This window comes from Bubalus bubalis, chromosome X (assembly GCF_019923935.1).
Source record: "Bubalus bubalis isolate 160015118507 breed Murrah chromosome X, NDDB_SH_1, whole genome shotgun sequence".
NCBI lineage: Eukaryota > Metazoa > Chordata > Mammalia > Artiodactyla > Bovidae > Bubalus > Bubalus bubalis.
Genome location: NC_059181.1, coordinates 54,804,133 through 54,817,819, shown reverse-complemented (window position 1 = coordinate 54,817,819; position 13,687 = coordinate 54,804,133). Strand labels below are relative to the sequence as shown.

At 40.4% G+C, this 13,687-nt stretch overlaps 1 protein-coding gene across 2 annotated transcripts in view; it reads left to right on the top strand.

Moving 5' to 3' along the window:
* The first annotated feature begins 8,663 nt into the window (after nt 1–8,663).
* The window catches only part of CCNB3 (cyclin B3), a 51,537-nt gene continuing 46,513 nt past the window's right edge, over nt 8,664–13,687 (top strand). Inside the window, exons 1-2 of one of the 2 annotated variants that reach the window (XM_025276178.3) lie at nt 8,664–8,821; nt 13,062–13,190. In XM_025276178.3, coding sequence (XP_025131963.3) covers nt 13,098–13,190 — 93 coding nt within the window. In that variant the 5' untranslated portion in view covers nt 8,664–8,821; nt 13,062–13,097. The remainder of the gene's footprint in view (nt 8,822–13,061; nt 13,191–13,687) is intronic. The other variant, XM_025276179.3, reaches the window with a different exon arrangement.

Genomic DNA, 13,687 nt, shown 5'->3' with positions numbered 1-13,687 from the left:
TATTAGCCACTGTTATAACAGCTTTATTGAAATGTAATTTAGATACCACATACTTCATGTAAGTGTACAATTCATTGATTTTTAGCATACTCACAGAGTTGTGCAAATATCACCATAATAAATTTTAGAACATTTTCACCACCAAAAAAGAAACCTTGTACCCTTTAGCTATCATACCTCAGTTCCCTCAACCCTGTACCTCCTCAGCTTTAGACAGCAACCATTCTAATTTCTGTCTCTATGGATTTGCCTGTTTTGAACATTTAATATGTGGAATCATACAGTATGTGGTCTTTTGTAACTGACTTCCTTCACTTAGCATAACTTTTTTCCAGTAAAGAGTTGTGACAACACATGTGAAATGTTGTTCATGAAGGAAGGAAGCTCATTAGAGACTTGGTATCAAGGATTTTTGTTGGGGGCTGGTCATGCAGGCACCCTCTGCCTAGAACATACCAAAACTCCAGAGTCCCAGGAGGAAAGATGGTGTTCATCAGAAACCACGTTGTTTGCACAAACAGTGCAAGTATAGTGAGCTATTCTTGTCAATTAAGGTGGTGGGAACCCTCCCCAAATCCAAGTTCCCAGATCCTAGCCAAGGGCCAAACTTACCAACAGGATTTTCAAATGATAACGTTCTCAGGCCTGTTATATTAACTCTTTTCTACACAGATTTTTATAGGGATTGCATTGATTATTTTGAGGGGAATTTCCATCTTAACAATATTAAGTATACCAACCACTGAACACGGCATGTCTTTACATTTATTTAAGTCTTTAATTTCTCTCAAAGATGTTTTGTGGTTTTCAGTGTGCAAGTCTTGTACTTCTTTGGATAAATTTATTTTGGACTATTTTATTCTTTTTGACACCATTGTATTCATTTTCAGATTGTTCCTTGCAAGTGTATGGAAATACAATTGAGTTTTGTATATTGATCTCGTATCCTACAACCTTGAGCTCATTTGTTAGCTTTAATCGTTTTCTTTTTGTGTGTGTGTGGATTTATTAGCTTGTTAATATGGTGGATTATATGGATTTTTAAAAATTGAAGTATAGTTGATCTACAATATTACATTATACAGATGTATAATATAGTGATTCACCATTTTAAAGGTTATACTCCATTTATAGTTATTATAAAATATTGACTATATTCCCTTTATTGTACAATATATCCTTATAGCTTGTTTTGTTTAATTGCTAAGTTGTGTCTGATTCTTTTTGACCCCATGGACTTCAGCACGCCAGGCCTCCCTGTCCCTCACTATCTCCCAGAGTTTGCCCAAGTTCATGTCCATTGAATTGGTGATGCTATCCAACCATCTCATCCTCTGCTGCCCTATTCTCCTTTTGCCTTCAATCTTTCCCAGCATCAGGCTCTTTTCCAATGAGTGGGCTCTTTGCATCAGGTGGCTAAAGTGTTGGAGCTTCACCTTACTTCAGCATCAGTCCTTCCAATGAGTATTCAGGCTTGATTTCCTTTAGGATTGACTGGTTTGATTTCCTGGCTATTCAAGGAACTCTCAAGAGTCTTCTCCAGCACCACAGTTCGAAATCATCAGTTTTTCGGCACTCAGCCTTCTTTATGGTCCAATTCTCACATCCATACATGACTACTGGAAATGCCATATCTTTGACTATATGGACCTTTGTTGGCAAAGTAATGTCTCTGCTTTTTAATACACTGTCTAGGTTTTTCATAGCTTTCCTTCCAAGGAGCAAGTGTCTTCTCATTTCATGGCTGCAGTCACCATCCACAGTGTTTTTGGAGTTCAAGAAGAGAAAATCTGTCACTGCTTCCACTTTTCCCCCTTCTATTTGCCATGAAGTGATGGGACTGGATGCCGTGATCTTAGTTTTTTTTAATGTTGAGTTTTAAGCCAGCTTTTTCACTCTCCTTTTTTGCCCTCATCAAGAGGCTCTTTAGTTCCTCTTCACTTTCTGTCATTAGAGTGGTATCATCTGTCTGAGGTTGTTATTTCTCCCAGCAATCTTGATTCCAGTTTGTAACTCATCCAGCCTGGCATTTCACATGATGTACTCTTCCTATAAGTTAAATAAACAGAGTGACAATATACAGCCTTGTCCTACTCCTTTCCCAATTTTGAACCAGTCCGTCGTTCCATATCTGGTTCTAACTGTTGCTTCTTGACCCACATACAAGTTTCTCGGGAGACAGGTAAGATGATCTGGTATTCCCATCTCTTTAAGAATTTTCTACATTTGTTGTGATCCACCCAATCAAAGGCTTTAATGAAGCAGAAGTAGATGTTTTTCTGGAGTTCCCTTGCTTTCTCTATAATCCAACAAATGTTCGCAATTTGATCTCTGATTCCTCTACTTTTTATAAATCCAGCTTGTACACTTGGAAGTTCTCAGTTCTTGTACTGCTGAAGCCTAGCTTGAAGAATTTTGAGCATAACCTTACTAGCATGGGAAGTGAGCACGATTGTCCAGTAGTTTGAACATTCTTTAGCACTGCCCTTGTTTGGGATTGGAATGAAAACTGACCTTTTCCAGCCCTGTGGCCACTGCTGGGGTTTTCAAATTTGCTGACATATTGAGTGCAGCACTTTAACAGCATCATCTTTTACAATTTGAAATAGCTTAGCTGGGATTCTATCACCTCCAGTAGCTTTATTGGTACTTTCTAAGGCCACTTGACTTCACACTCTAGGATATCTGGTTGTAGGTGAGTGACCACATTATTGTGGTTATCCAGCTCATTAAGATCTTTTTTTGTGCAGTTCTTCTGTGCATTCTTGCCACCTCCTCTTAATCTCTTCTGCCTCTGTTAGGTCCTTACTATTTTTGTCCTTTATCTTGCTCATCCTCGTATGAAATGTTCATTTGATATCTCCATTTTTCTTGAAGAGATCCTTATAGCTTATTTCATATATGATAGTTTTGTGACTCAATTCCCTACCCCTATATTGCCCCTCTCCCTTCCCTATCCCCATTTGTAACCACTAGTTTGTTTTCTATATCTCTGAGCCTGCTTCATTTTTGTTATATTTACTGTTTCTTTTTTTTTTTTTTTTTTTAGATTTCACATATAAGTGAATCACATACAGTATTTGTCCTTCTCTGTCTGACTTATTTTACTTAACATAATACCCTCCAGGTCCAATCATGTTGCTGCAAATAGCAAAATTTCATTCTTTTTATGGCTGAATAGTATTCCATTGTGTGTGTGTGTGTATCTCACATCATCTTTATCCATTTACCTGTTGATAGACACTTAGGTTGCTTCCATACCTTGGCAATTTGTAAATAATGCTCCTATCAACATCAAGGTACATGTATCTTATCTTTTTGTGTTAGTTTTGTTTTTCAGATATATACCCAGAAGTGGAATTGCTGGGTCATATGGTAGTTCTGTTTTCAGTTTTTTTGAGAACCTTCCATACTGTTTTCCAGAGTGGCTGTACCAGTTTACATTCCCACCAACAGTGTACTAAGGTTTCCTTTTCTCAACATCCTCACAAACACTTTGTTATGTATTGTCTTTTTGATGATGGCCATTTTGACAGATGTGAGGTGCTATCTCATTGGGGTTTTGATTTACATTTACCTGATGATTAGCAGTGTTGAGCATCTTTTCATGTTCCCATTGTCCATCTGCATTTCCCCTTTGGAAAAATGTCTATTCAGGACTTCCGTCCATTTTAAAATCTGAGTTTTTTGGATGTTGTGTTGTATATAGCTTTTTTTTTCAGTGCATGTTCTAATTATTCCATTATATATACACAACATATCACAGTCTACTGTAGTTGACATTTTATCAGTTTGAGGGAGTGTAAAACTTTTCCTTCCTTTATCCTCCTACATCGATATTATTGTTTTAAACATTTCCTCTACATATATTGAGAACTGCATCAGATAGTGTTATACATTTTGCTATAACTCTCAGACATAATTGAGAAAGCAGTATCAGAAGGAGGGTCAGTTGTATCTACCTGTATTTTTACTCTTTCCACAGTTCTTTCTCCCTTGTGTTGTTAATACAAAATTCCTTCCATGACTATTTTTTTTACCTTGTAAACTTTCTGTTCTTTTAAGAGGAGCATCTGAGAATGACTTCATTTCCCCTTCACTTCTGAAGGATATTTTCCTTGGATATAGAATTCTCAGTTGCCAACTGACAGCTCTTTCCTCTTAGTACTGGAAAAAACATTGCCACCTTCTTCTGGCCTGTATGTTTTCTATTGTCATTTGACAAAATTTTGCTCTATTAGAAAGGTATCATTTCTCTCTTGCTGCTTTCAAGGTTTTTTTTTTTTTTTTTGTCTTTAGTTTTCAGAAGTTTGATTATGATGTTTTTGTTTGAATTTCTTTGGGTTTATCCTCTTTGGGGTTTACTTACCTTTTAGAATGTAGGTTTATGTCTCTCTCAATTTTGGAAAACGTTCAGCCTTATTTCTTGGAATAAATATTTTTGTAGAAAAGATTACCAGAAGTAGAATCTCTGGGTAAAATGGTTCAAATTTTTAAAAGTCACTATATGTTTTCAAATAACACTTCTAAAGTTGGTAGCAGTTTTTATTTCTGCCAAAAATGCAAGTGCCTGTTTACTCACCCCTTTAGCAACAGAAGTTATTACTAATCTATCAAAATTTTGCCAATACCCTAAAAAAAACAATGCATTGCTGTTTTAATCTACATGTATTTTTAGTGAAACAGCATATTTTTTTGTTTATTGACCATTTATGTTTCTTCTCTAATTGTTCATTTCCTTGTCAGTTTTTTTTTTTTTTTTGGTGGATAGTTCATCTTTTTCTTGTTGATCATGAAGTTCTCTTTGTACATTTTGGAAATTATTCCTTTGTCACTTGTGTTGACAATGTTTTTAGCCAGTTTGTTGTTAGATTTTTTTAACCTTGTTTTTGTTTACTTGTTTTGCCAAATACTACTTAATGTTATTGAGACTTTTGCTCAAAAATCTCTAAATTTTTGTCCTGTTTAGAAAGGTTTTCTTTATTCAAGATTATAAAAATATTTTTTATATTTTATCTAATATTTCCATGGTTGCATTTTCGCAATTAAATGTTGGATCCATGTGAAATATATTTTCATGTTAAAGTGAAGTAGATAAGAGCAGATGTTTCCTACCAGGTTTTCATACAGGAATGTAGTGGGTAGGGGAAAGGAGAGTTCATGACAATTTTGTATGCCTAGGTTGGAGGGAAATATTGGAAAATGGCAGTGTCAAAGAGCTGTCTCCTCTTTTCTCAGTATTCTCTCTGAGTGCTGCCCAAAGGAAAGGTTAAGTCAACTGGAGTTTTGAAAGTTGAGAGAATTTTTTTTTTAATTTTTGGAAAAATTATAATTTTTACTCAGTAACTTTTTTCTTTTTGTGAAAAACTGGAAGGAAATAGGAAAAATAAATTTCTCGTTTTGTGATTTTTGTGTTGCTGTTGTTTTGGTGGATGTACTTTTTCCTCTTTGGACTAAAGAAGATCTGTAGTGATTTGTGTTAATACTGTATTTCCTTTATAGTGCATCCCAGTAGGATGCTTGTCCACAGCGATGACCCTTAAAGGAAGATAACCCATTTACTTGGTTAACAAATATTTTCCACTCATCTGTCCAGAAGACAGGTATGGGGTAGTGCTTTGTCTTTGGTCTCTGGAATCAGACTGCGTGGGTTTAAATCCCAATCTAATAGCTTACTAGCTGTGTGATCTTGGGCAAGTTACTACAAGCTCCTCTTCTGCAAATGTGCTGTGTGCTTAGTCACTCAGTTGTGTTCGACTCTTTGTGACCCCATGGGCTATAGCCTGCCAGGCTCCTCTGTCCATGGGGATTCTCCAGGCAAGAATACTAGAGTGGGGTTGCCATGCCCTCCTCCAGGGGATCTTCCCAACCCAGGGATGGAACCCAGGTCTCCTGCATTGCAGGTGGATTCTTTACCAGCAGAGCTACCAGGGAAGCCCTTCTGCAAAACAGAAACCGTAACAATTCATTGTATTGTTGTGAGCGTCAAAACAGTGTTACACATACAGTAAGCAGTTGATAAATGTGGACTCTTCTTAATGCTAATCACTGAAGATAGAGCACAATGCCTGTGGTCCTTACAGTTGTGGAGCTTGCATTCTTGAGTGATGAGGTAGGTTCAAAAATTAAAAATTGCAATAATTACTCTAAAAGAAATGTAAGGGTTGAGATAAAGTATAAGGGAGTGGGAGAAGAATCCTACTCTAGATAGCATGGTCAAGGAAGGCCTCTCTGAAGAGAGGATAGTTAAGCTGAGACTTTAAAGCATGAGAAAAAAAAAGTGATTTAAAGAAGAGAGGGAAGAATATTTCTGACAGTGGGAACATCATGTGTGAAGATCCCGAGGAGTGTGATTTTCTGTATATTCAAAGTTTGGGAAGAAGATCATTATGGCTGGAATGGAGTAAATGAGAAAGAGAGTGTTATGAAATGAGGTTGGTGAGATAGATGGGACTTGTAGTCCAGGGTAAGGAGTTTGGATTTTAATTCTGTGGGTACTACAAAAGCAGGAGAGGGACATAATTTTTGTTTTTTGTTTTTTAAAAAGGTTGATCACATCACTGTATTGTATTTGCATTATAGACAAGCCAGATTGGAAAGGGGTAGAACATCTTGGAGGCTTTTGACAGTGGTCCCATTGAGAGATCATGGTGGTAGTGGAGATGGAGAAAAGTGGATGGATATTATATATATATATATATATTTTTTTTTTTGCAACAAAGTTGGTTTATTTTCAAATATCTCCTATGTTTTACTTACTTCTATCAAAACAGGATTTTTTAGAATGGTGTATTGAATTCTTTTTCAGTATTCCCTTCCTCATTTATTATTTTATTTATTTATTTTAATCGGGGGCTAATTACTTTATAATATTGTATTGGTTTTGCCATACATTTTGAGGTAGAATCAACAGGACTTGCTGAAGGATTGGATTTGGGAGGTTAAGGTGGTGGGAAAGAGTAGAATCAAGGATGATACCCAGGTTTCTGACTTGATTAACAGGCTTGATATGGTACCAGTTTCTGAAATGGGGGGCATTGGAGGAAGGATCAGATTTGGTGAGGTTGTGAATATGTTGAGTTTGAGATATCTATTAGACATCCAAGTGGAGATGTGGAATAATCAGTTGGATTTATGAGTCTGGAGTTCAGGGCCAGCTTTTAGGTGATATTTAAAGTCATGGATTCATATGTGATAACCTAGGGAGATTAAAAAGAGACAAGGGCTTGGGATCATATGACTATTTTCCCTTTAATGTAAAAGCTATGAGATACTATCAGTAAAAGGAGAATGGACTAATAATAAAGGTAAAAATGTAGTTTAGTAGTAGAGTATCTGTATATGCAGGAATTCTTAGATTTTATTCCTGGTATCTCCACTTTTCTCTTTCCCTCCTCAGGACATAGAGCAGGGTGATAAACTCTTCAAGTCTTTTATCAGTTACTCATATATTTTTTTCTAGCTCCTGGACCAAAGCAGGTGCTCAATAAATGTTGAATGAATTAATTAATGTACTAATGAAATAAACGAGAATATCAATGGCAGTACCTGCTTTGCCACAATGCAGCATTTTGATATTGGGCAGTTAGCAAGCATGGGGCTTCACTGGTGCCTCTCTCAGAGGTAAAGAATCGGGCTGCAATGCAGGAGCTGCAGGAGACACGAGTTCGATCCCTGGGTCGGAAAGATCCCCTGGAGGAGGGCATGGCAACCCACTCCAGTATTCTTGCCTGGAGAATCCCACGGACAGAGGAGCCTGGCAGGCTACAGTCCATAGGGTCACAAAGAGTCGGACACAACTGAAGTGACTTAGCACGCGTGCAATTAGCAAGCTACAGTTTTCTTGTGTCTGTAAAATGGCAATAATAAAAGCACCTACCTTTGGGGACAATGTTTAAAACAATTTAAAAAGTTATAGTAATCAGCAAGAGTTAGTCCTCAATTAATGTTTTAGCTACTATTAGTTATCTGCACTATGGGTGCTATCCATAAAATAGGGGCAATAATTTCTGCTCTGCTTCCATCACAAGGCCATTTGTGAAGCCAGCAAAAGTTAATGTTTGACTCTATAAAAGCTTATTATTATTGTTGTTGTTATTATTTGGCCGCCCTGCGGTTTTCGGGATCTCGGTTCCCCGAGCAGGGATTGAACCTGGGCCAGGGCAGAGAAAGCAGCGAGTCTTAACCCAATGGATCGCCAGGCAATTCTCCAAAGCTTATTAATATTTTAATTGCTCAGGACTTCACCACGTAATGCAGCCGCTCTCTCCATCCTCCGACAGGGTTATTTAAATAAAAACACGTCTTTAAAGGGACCCACCATGGGGTCGCTGGAGTCGGACACGACTTCACTTTCACTTTTCACTTTCATGCAATGGAGGAGGAAATGGCAACCCACTCCAGTGTTCTTGCTTGGAGAATCCCAGGGACGGGGGAGCCTGGTGGGCTGCCGTCTATGGGGTCGCACAGAGTCGGACACGGCTGAAGTGACGCAGCAGCAGTACTCCCTTTGTCAGTCCAGTCCGGTCTAACCAATGGTACTCGAAACCACGCCCCATTGGGGAGTCTATTAGCCTCAGAGTTCTCTTTGAACCAGCCCGCCCCTCCTTGCTAGGCGACGCGACTCAACGGCACGCTGATTGGCCCCTGCTGGCCAATCACCACTGCTCTTCTTCCTGGGCTGTACTTTTAAAAACTAGCTTGGCTAAATTGAGACGGACGCTGGTTGCTGCAACGCGGAGCTCCGGTCATTTCCCTGGCCTCACCTGGCCTAGGAGTGCGTCCGTGATCTTTCCTGTTCTGCCCTCAATCTCGATATGAGGTAGGCGCCTTTGAACTTGTCCTACTGACTCGAATGTCCGGCTCTGTCGCCCGCGGGAGGGTCCTTGAGGCTCACTCCAGTCCCTGTAACTTTTGCCGGAATGCGTCCTGCCACGAAATTTTTGCTTTCTCCTGTCAGTCAGCAGTCTGCGGAGAGAGTCCTGTCCAAGTTTGGGCAGGGAGTGTGTATTAGAGGGTGAGATGGCAAAACAAACAAACAAAACCCAAACTGGTTCCCGGCTTTTAAATGGAGCTACCGCTGCAACATTCCTGAATCGGAGTACATTTCTGTAGTCTTTTCACAAGTGAAGCTGTACAGGATCAATTTAACCTACAAAACGTACTTAAGTTAGAGAATGCAACGTGAGGGATATCTTGAACTACAGGTTGAAGGATATGAAGGGGGGTGGAAACGTATCTTTTCTCCCTTGTCTCCAGTCAGTCCGTCAGTTGTGTGCTCAGTCGTGTCCGACTCTTTCGACCCCATGGACTATAGCCCCCCCCCAGGCTCCTCTATCCGTGTAATTTTCCATGCAAGAATACTGGAGTGGGTTGCCATTTCCTCCTCTCGGGGATCTTCCTGACCCAGGGATCGAACCCAAGTCTCTTGTGTCTCCTGCATTGGCAGGCGAGTGCCTCACCACTGCGCCACCTGGGAAGCACCGTTGTCTCCACTAGCTAGTGATAGAAGAGAGTTAGTGAGACTTAAGATTTTCACTTTCAGTCGCATCCAGCTCTGGCTTTGTCATGGCTCTCTGCTGTGGATGGACCTCCTGGGATCCTAGAATGTCAGAGGTTGAAGGGATCCAAGAACAATGCTTCTTAAAGTGCATACAAATCACCAGGGGAAGTTAACTTCCACTTTCAGATTTGGTAAAGCCTAGCTTGGGGAGTGGGAGCAGGCAATGGCAACCCACTCCAGTACTCTTGCCTGGAAAATCCCTTGGACGGAGGAGCCTGGTAGGCTGCAGTCCACGGAGTCACGAAGAGTCGGACACGACTGAGCGATTTCATTTTCACTTTCATGCATTGGAGAAGGAAATGGCAACCCACTCCAATGTTCTTGCCTGGAGAATCCCAGGGACGGGGGAGCCTGGTGGGCTGCCGTCTGTGGGGTCGCACAGGGTCGGACACGACTGTAGCGACTTAGCAGCAGCAGCAGCTTGGGGAGTGAGATTTTAAATTGCTAACAAGCTCCCAGGTGATGCCAATATTGCTGGCCCATTGACGATGGTTAAATGTCCAGGAGACTCTGGTCTCACTATCTCATTTTCTTAGGTGAAGGAAGGAAGCCTGGAGATGGTAAAGGGACCTGTCCAGTGTCACTCAGCCAGCTAGGGACAGGATCAGAACTACAGTTTAGGCATCCTCCCCAGCTCAGTGCTGCTTTCATTGACATCATCCTGCTTTCTCTCCCCAGTGTCTTGCTGTCTGTAATCTGCCTTTGTATATAAAAAGAAGTTGCTACTGTTTCCTGAGACTGTCCTGATCTACAGTTTTGGACTCTGAGCAGTTGGGCTTCTGAACAAGCCTACTTGTCCCTGTGTGGGTTTCAACACCAGCCCTGGGGTAGAGCCTTTAACACTCATCAGGGTGTATGTAGTGGAGAAGCCAAGTCTGGAAAGTGGAGAGGGTTCTAATTTTCAAGGCTAAGGGTTCTGTAGGTAGTAGAAGTTGAGAGTGTTCTGCAGAGTGTCCTTTTATGAAAACATGCTTTTGGTGGTGTAATCCCCTCCCCTCTCCTAGTGGCAGGGAAATTAGTTACTTGAGCCAGATTATTGTTCAGGATAATCAAAGTGATCATCTGAAAACTGATTTTCTCTGAGGTTTAGTCATGCTGTGATGTCATCAGTCAAAAGTTTTCTGGCCTGTTGACTCCAGTTCGATGTTTTTCTTTCCAGTTGAAAGATAAAGATTTCAGAACCCAAGTCTTTGGTCATCCATAAAGAATTCTATGAGGTGTGAACAATAATAATGGAGTGAGTGATTTTCATACAGTCCAGTTAAGGCTGGGTTCACTCAATTTAGCTTTATTTCTGCTTGGCTGAGTTTTGAGGGATGAGATGGAAAATGGGTTTGGATTTGGAGGAAGAGAAGGAGAGTAAGATGCACCATTTATTCTGAGGACGTACCAGGTTAAGCTTTGCATGTGCAAATTTACATTTGAGCCATACAATACCTCTGCAAGTAAGAGGTGGTACATAGCTCTTTTGCAAATAAGGAAACAGGCTCAAAGATGCTAAATTGGCTGATTTAGAAGCCCAATTGCTTCTTTAAAAAGAAGTCTGTGGTCGTTCTAACTCCTCAATACTCCTCATACTACCACTCTGTGGCCTTTCACTTTGTTCTGTGGGCTGTTCTGGAATCTTTTCACATACAATCAGAGAGGCTTCATGGTATTTTAGAGAAGAGCCCTGGAAAGAGCTGGGTGATCTATGCTGCTTAATAGTTTGTTCTGTGTAGTAAATAACTTTTAACTCATCTGAGACTATGAAGTGGAAAGAATTGTACTTGCCCTGCTTACTCTCACAGCTTGGGGAGGATTAACTGACATAATAAATGTGAAAGCACTTACTTGTACTGACTTTTCCTCGCCAACAAAATGTTTAATATTGTCCATCCAAAGCAAAACCCAAGTTGGCCTTTCTCTTTTCTTCAACCTTTCTCTCAAACTGCAATCTTCTCTTCAGTCTTCACAGAATGGTCCCAGCCTAGCTCTCAGCCTCTTTCTAACTCCTCCCTACACATTATACTTCACATTCTGGGCAACCTGGATGTTTCCAAACCTGCTGTGCTCTACACGTTCAAGCCTCTGCCTGGGCTCTGGCTTTCTTTGCCTGGAAAGCTCACCTGTCTACTTGAGAACCTTTTTATCATATTAAGTCCAGATCAAATATAGTCTTCCTCTGTGAAGCCTTCCTCCACCCTTTGTCTCCCACAAGATTACTGACTTTGCGTTATGTTTCTAAAGTACTTTGTGTCTACGGTTATTAAATCATTTGTCACATTTATGTGTTGCTGTTAGAGCTGTGCCTGTGAATACTTCTAGAATAAGATCCATGATTTATTTGTGTTTGTCTCCATTGCCTGATGTATCTTGTACATAAATTTGTTGCATTACCTTTAGGGTCTCTCTATGGAAGCCTGTTCTTTGTCAAATGTCGTTGAACTTGGAGACTGAATATGGGTGGGTTCAGAAGAGCAGTTGTATCTGAGTGGAAGGGTCTCTTTCATATTCAAGAACTGATTCCTCCTAATGTGCATCACTGACTCGATGGATGTGAGTCTGAGTGAACTCCGGGAGTTGGTGATGGACAGGGAGGCCTGGTGTGCTGTGATTCATGGGGTCGCAAAGAGTCGGACACGACTGAGCAACTGAACTGAACTGAATGTGCTTGTAAGCCACTTAAGTGTATCATAACGTAAGACACTTAAGTATATCATAAGATATAGTGAGTTCTTAGTTTAGTTTGAGAACTCACAAGCTAAAAGAACCTTAAGGAGTATAGAATGGGGTCCCACATTGAGGTGGGGTGAAGGTAGGACTCTCCTAAGTTCTGTAATGACTGTTAAATTTTATATGTCACATGATTTTCACCAAGTAAGTTCCTTCTGCTATTATCTTTTTTTTTCCCACCAGTATTGTCTTTTGATTTTTTTTTTAACCAGATGTCTGGAACTGGACTGCAGTTTCTTGATTGAATGCAGCCTAGAATACCCTCTGGCCTATTCTGCATGTGTGTGTGTGCAGTGCATTCTTTTGCCTTCTCTGTAGCATCATTATTGCTGGGGCCAGGACCCCATGCCTTTTAAAGAACATTAACCCTACCAGTGAGCCTCCATACTATATGATTTGTCATGCTCTTGATTATTTTCAACTGTTAATTTTCCTCTAGTGTTCCTAGGCCTAAGCTAGGGGCTAGGCCACAGTCCCAGTACCCACAGGGGGTGGCAGGCACTGTGCTTGGCTTTTTACAGAGTATCTCATTTAATTTGAACAGTGCCCTGCAAAGATGTGTATACCTACCTCCATCTTGCAGATGAGATAATTGAAGCCCAGGGAGGTTAAGTTACTTGCCCATGGTTAAGTGTGGTACAACCAAGATTTGATCCCAGATCTGCTAACATCGAAGTCTGTTTTCTCCTAGGGATGTTATAGAGAGACTGGGTTTTCTCAAGGATCTCCAGAGAATAGGTGATGTTTCTGGTGAATGTTTTTAAGAGTCTTTTTCTGATTGCAGCCCTGCCTTGGATAGATGCTGCTGAATCTGTAAGAAATGCCGCTGCCACTACCATCCCAACACTCCAAACGTGAGACTAGGAAATCTCAGTCCAGCATTGTGCCCAGTGATCGTGAACCATCTGAAAAGGTTAGAGCAAGCTATCCCTCTCAATAGTGTCTCATTTAGCCTCTTTTCTGTGTTGGCTTAGTCCTTATCCTCCCCTCTATATCTTTTGGAATATGTGTGGTTAATCTGAAAAAGTGAGAAGGCATGGCAAACCTTGTAGTTGGAGGAGACCAGCAAATTATAACTTGGGGAGAAAGCATAAACTCTTCTTTCCCATAAGTGCATGGCTAAGATGAAGGGTGTCCTCCACAACTTTCAAAAGCAAACAATACTCAGTTCTCATTAGTGATCCCATTTAAACTCTTATTGTCTCCGAGAGGCTCAAAGCACCTTGCCAGGTGGCTGCTTAGTACATCCTAGGGAGAGTATGATGATTAGGTCAACAAATGTATTATAATGCTTTTTACAGCTATTACATTTGAAGAATGGGTCCATTTTGAGCCTGCTGTTTTGACCTTGTGAATAGTTTGACATTGACATTCCAAGCTTGTGATGTTCTGTGTTTGCCATCAGTCATA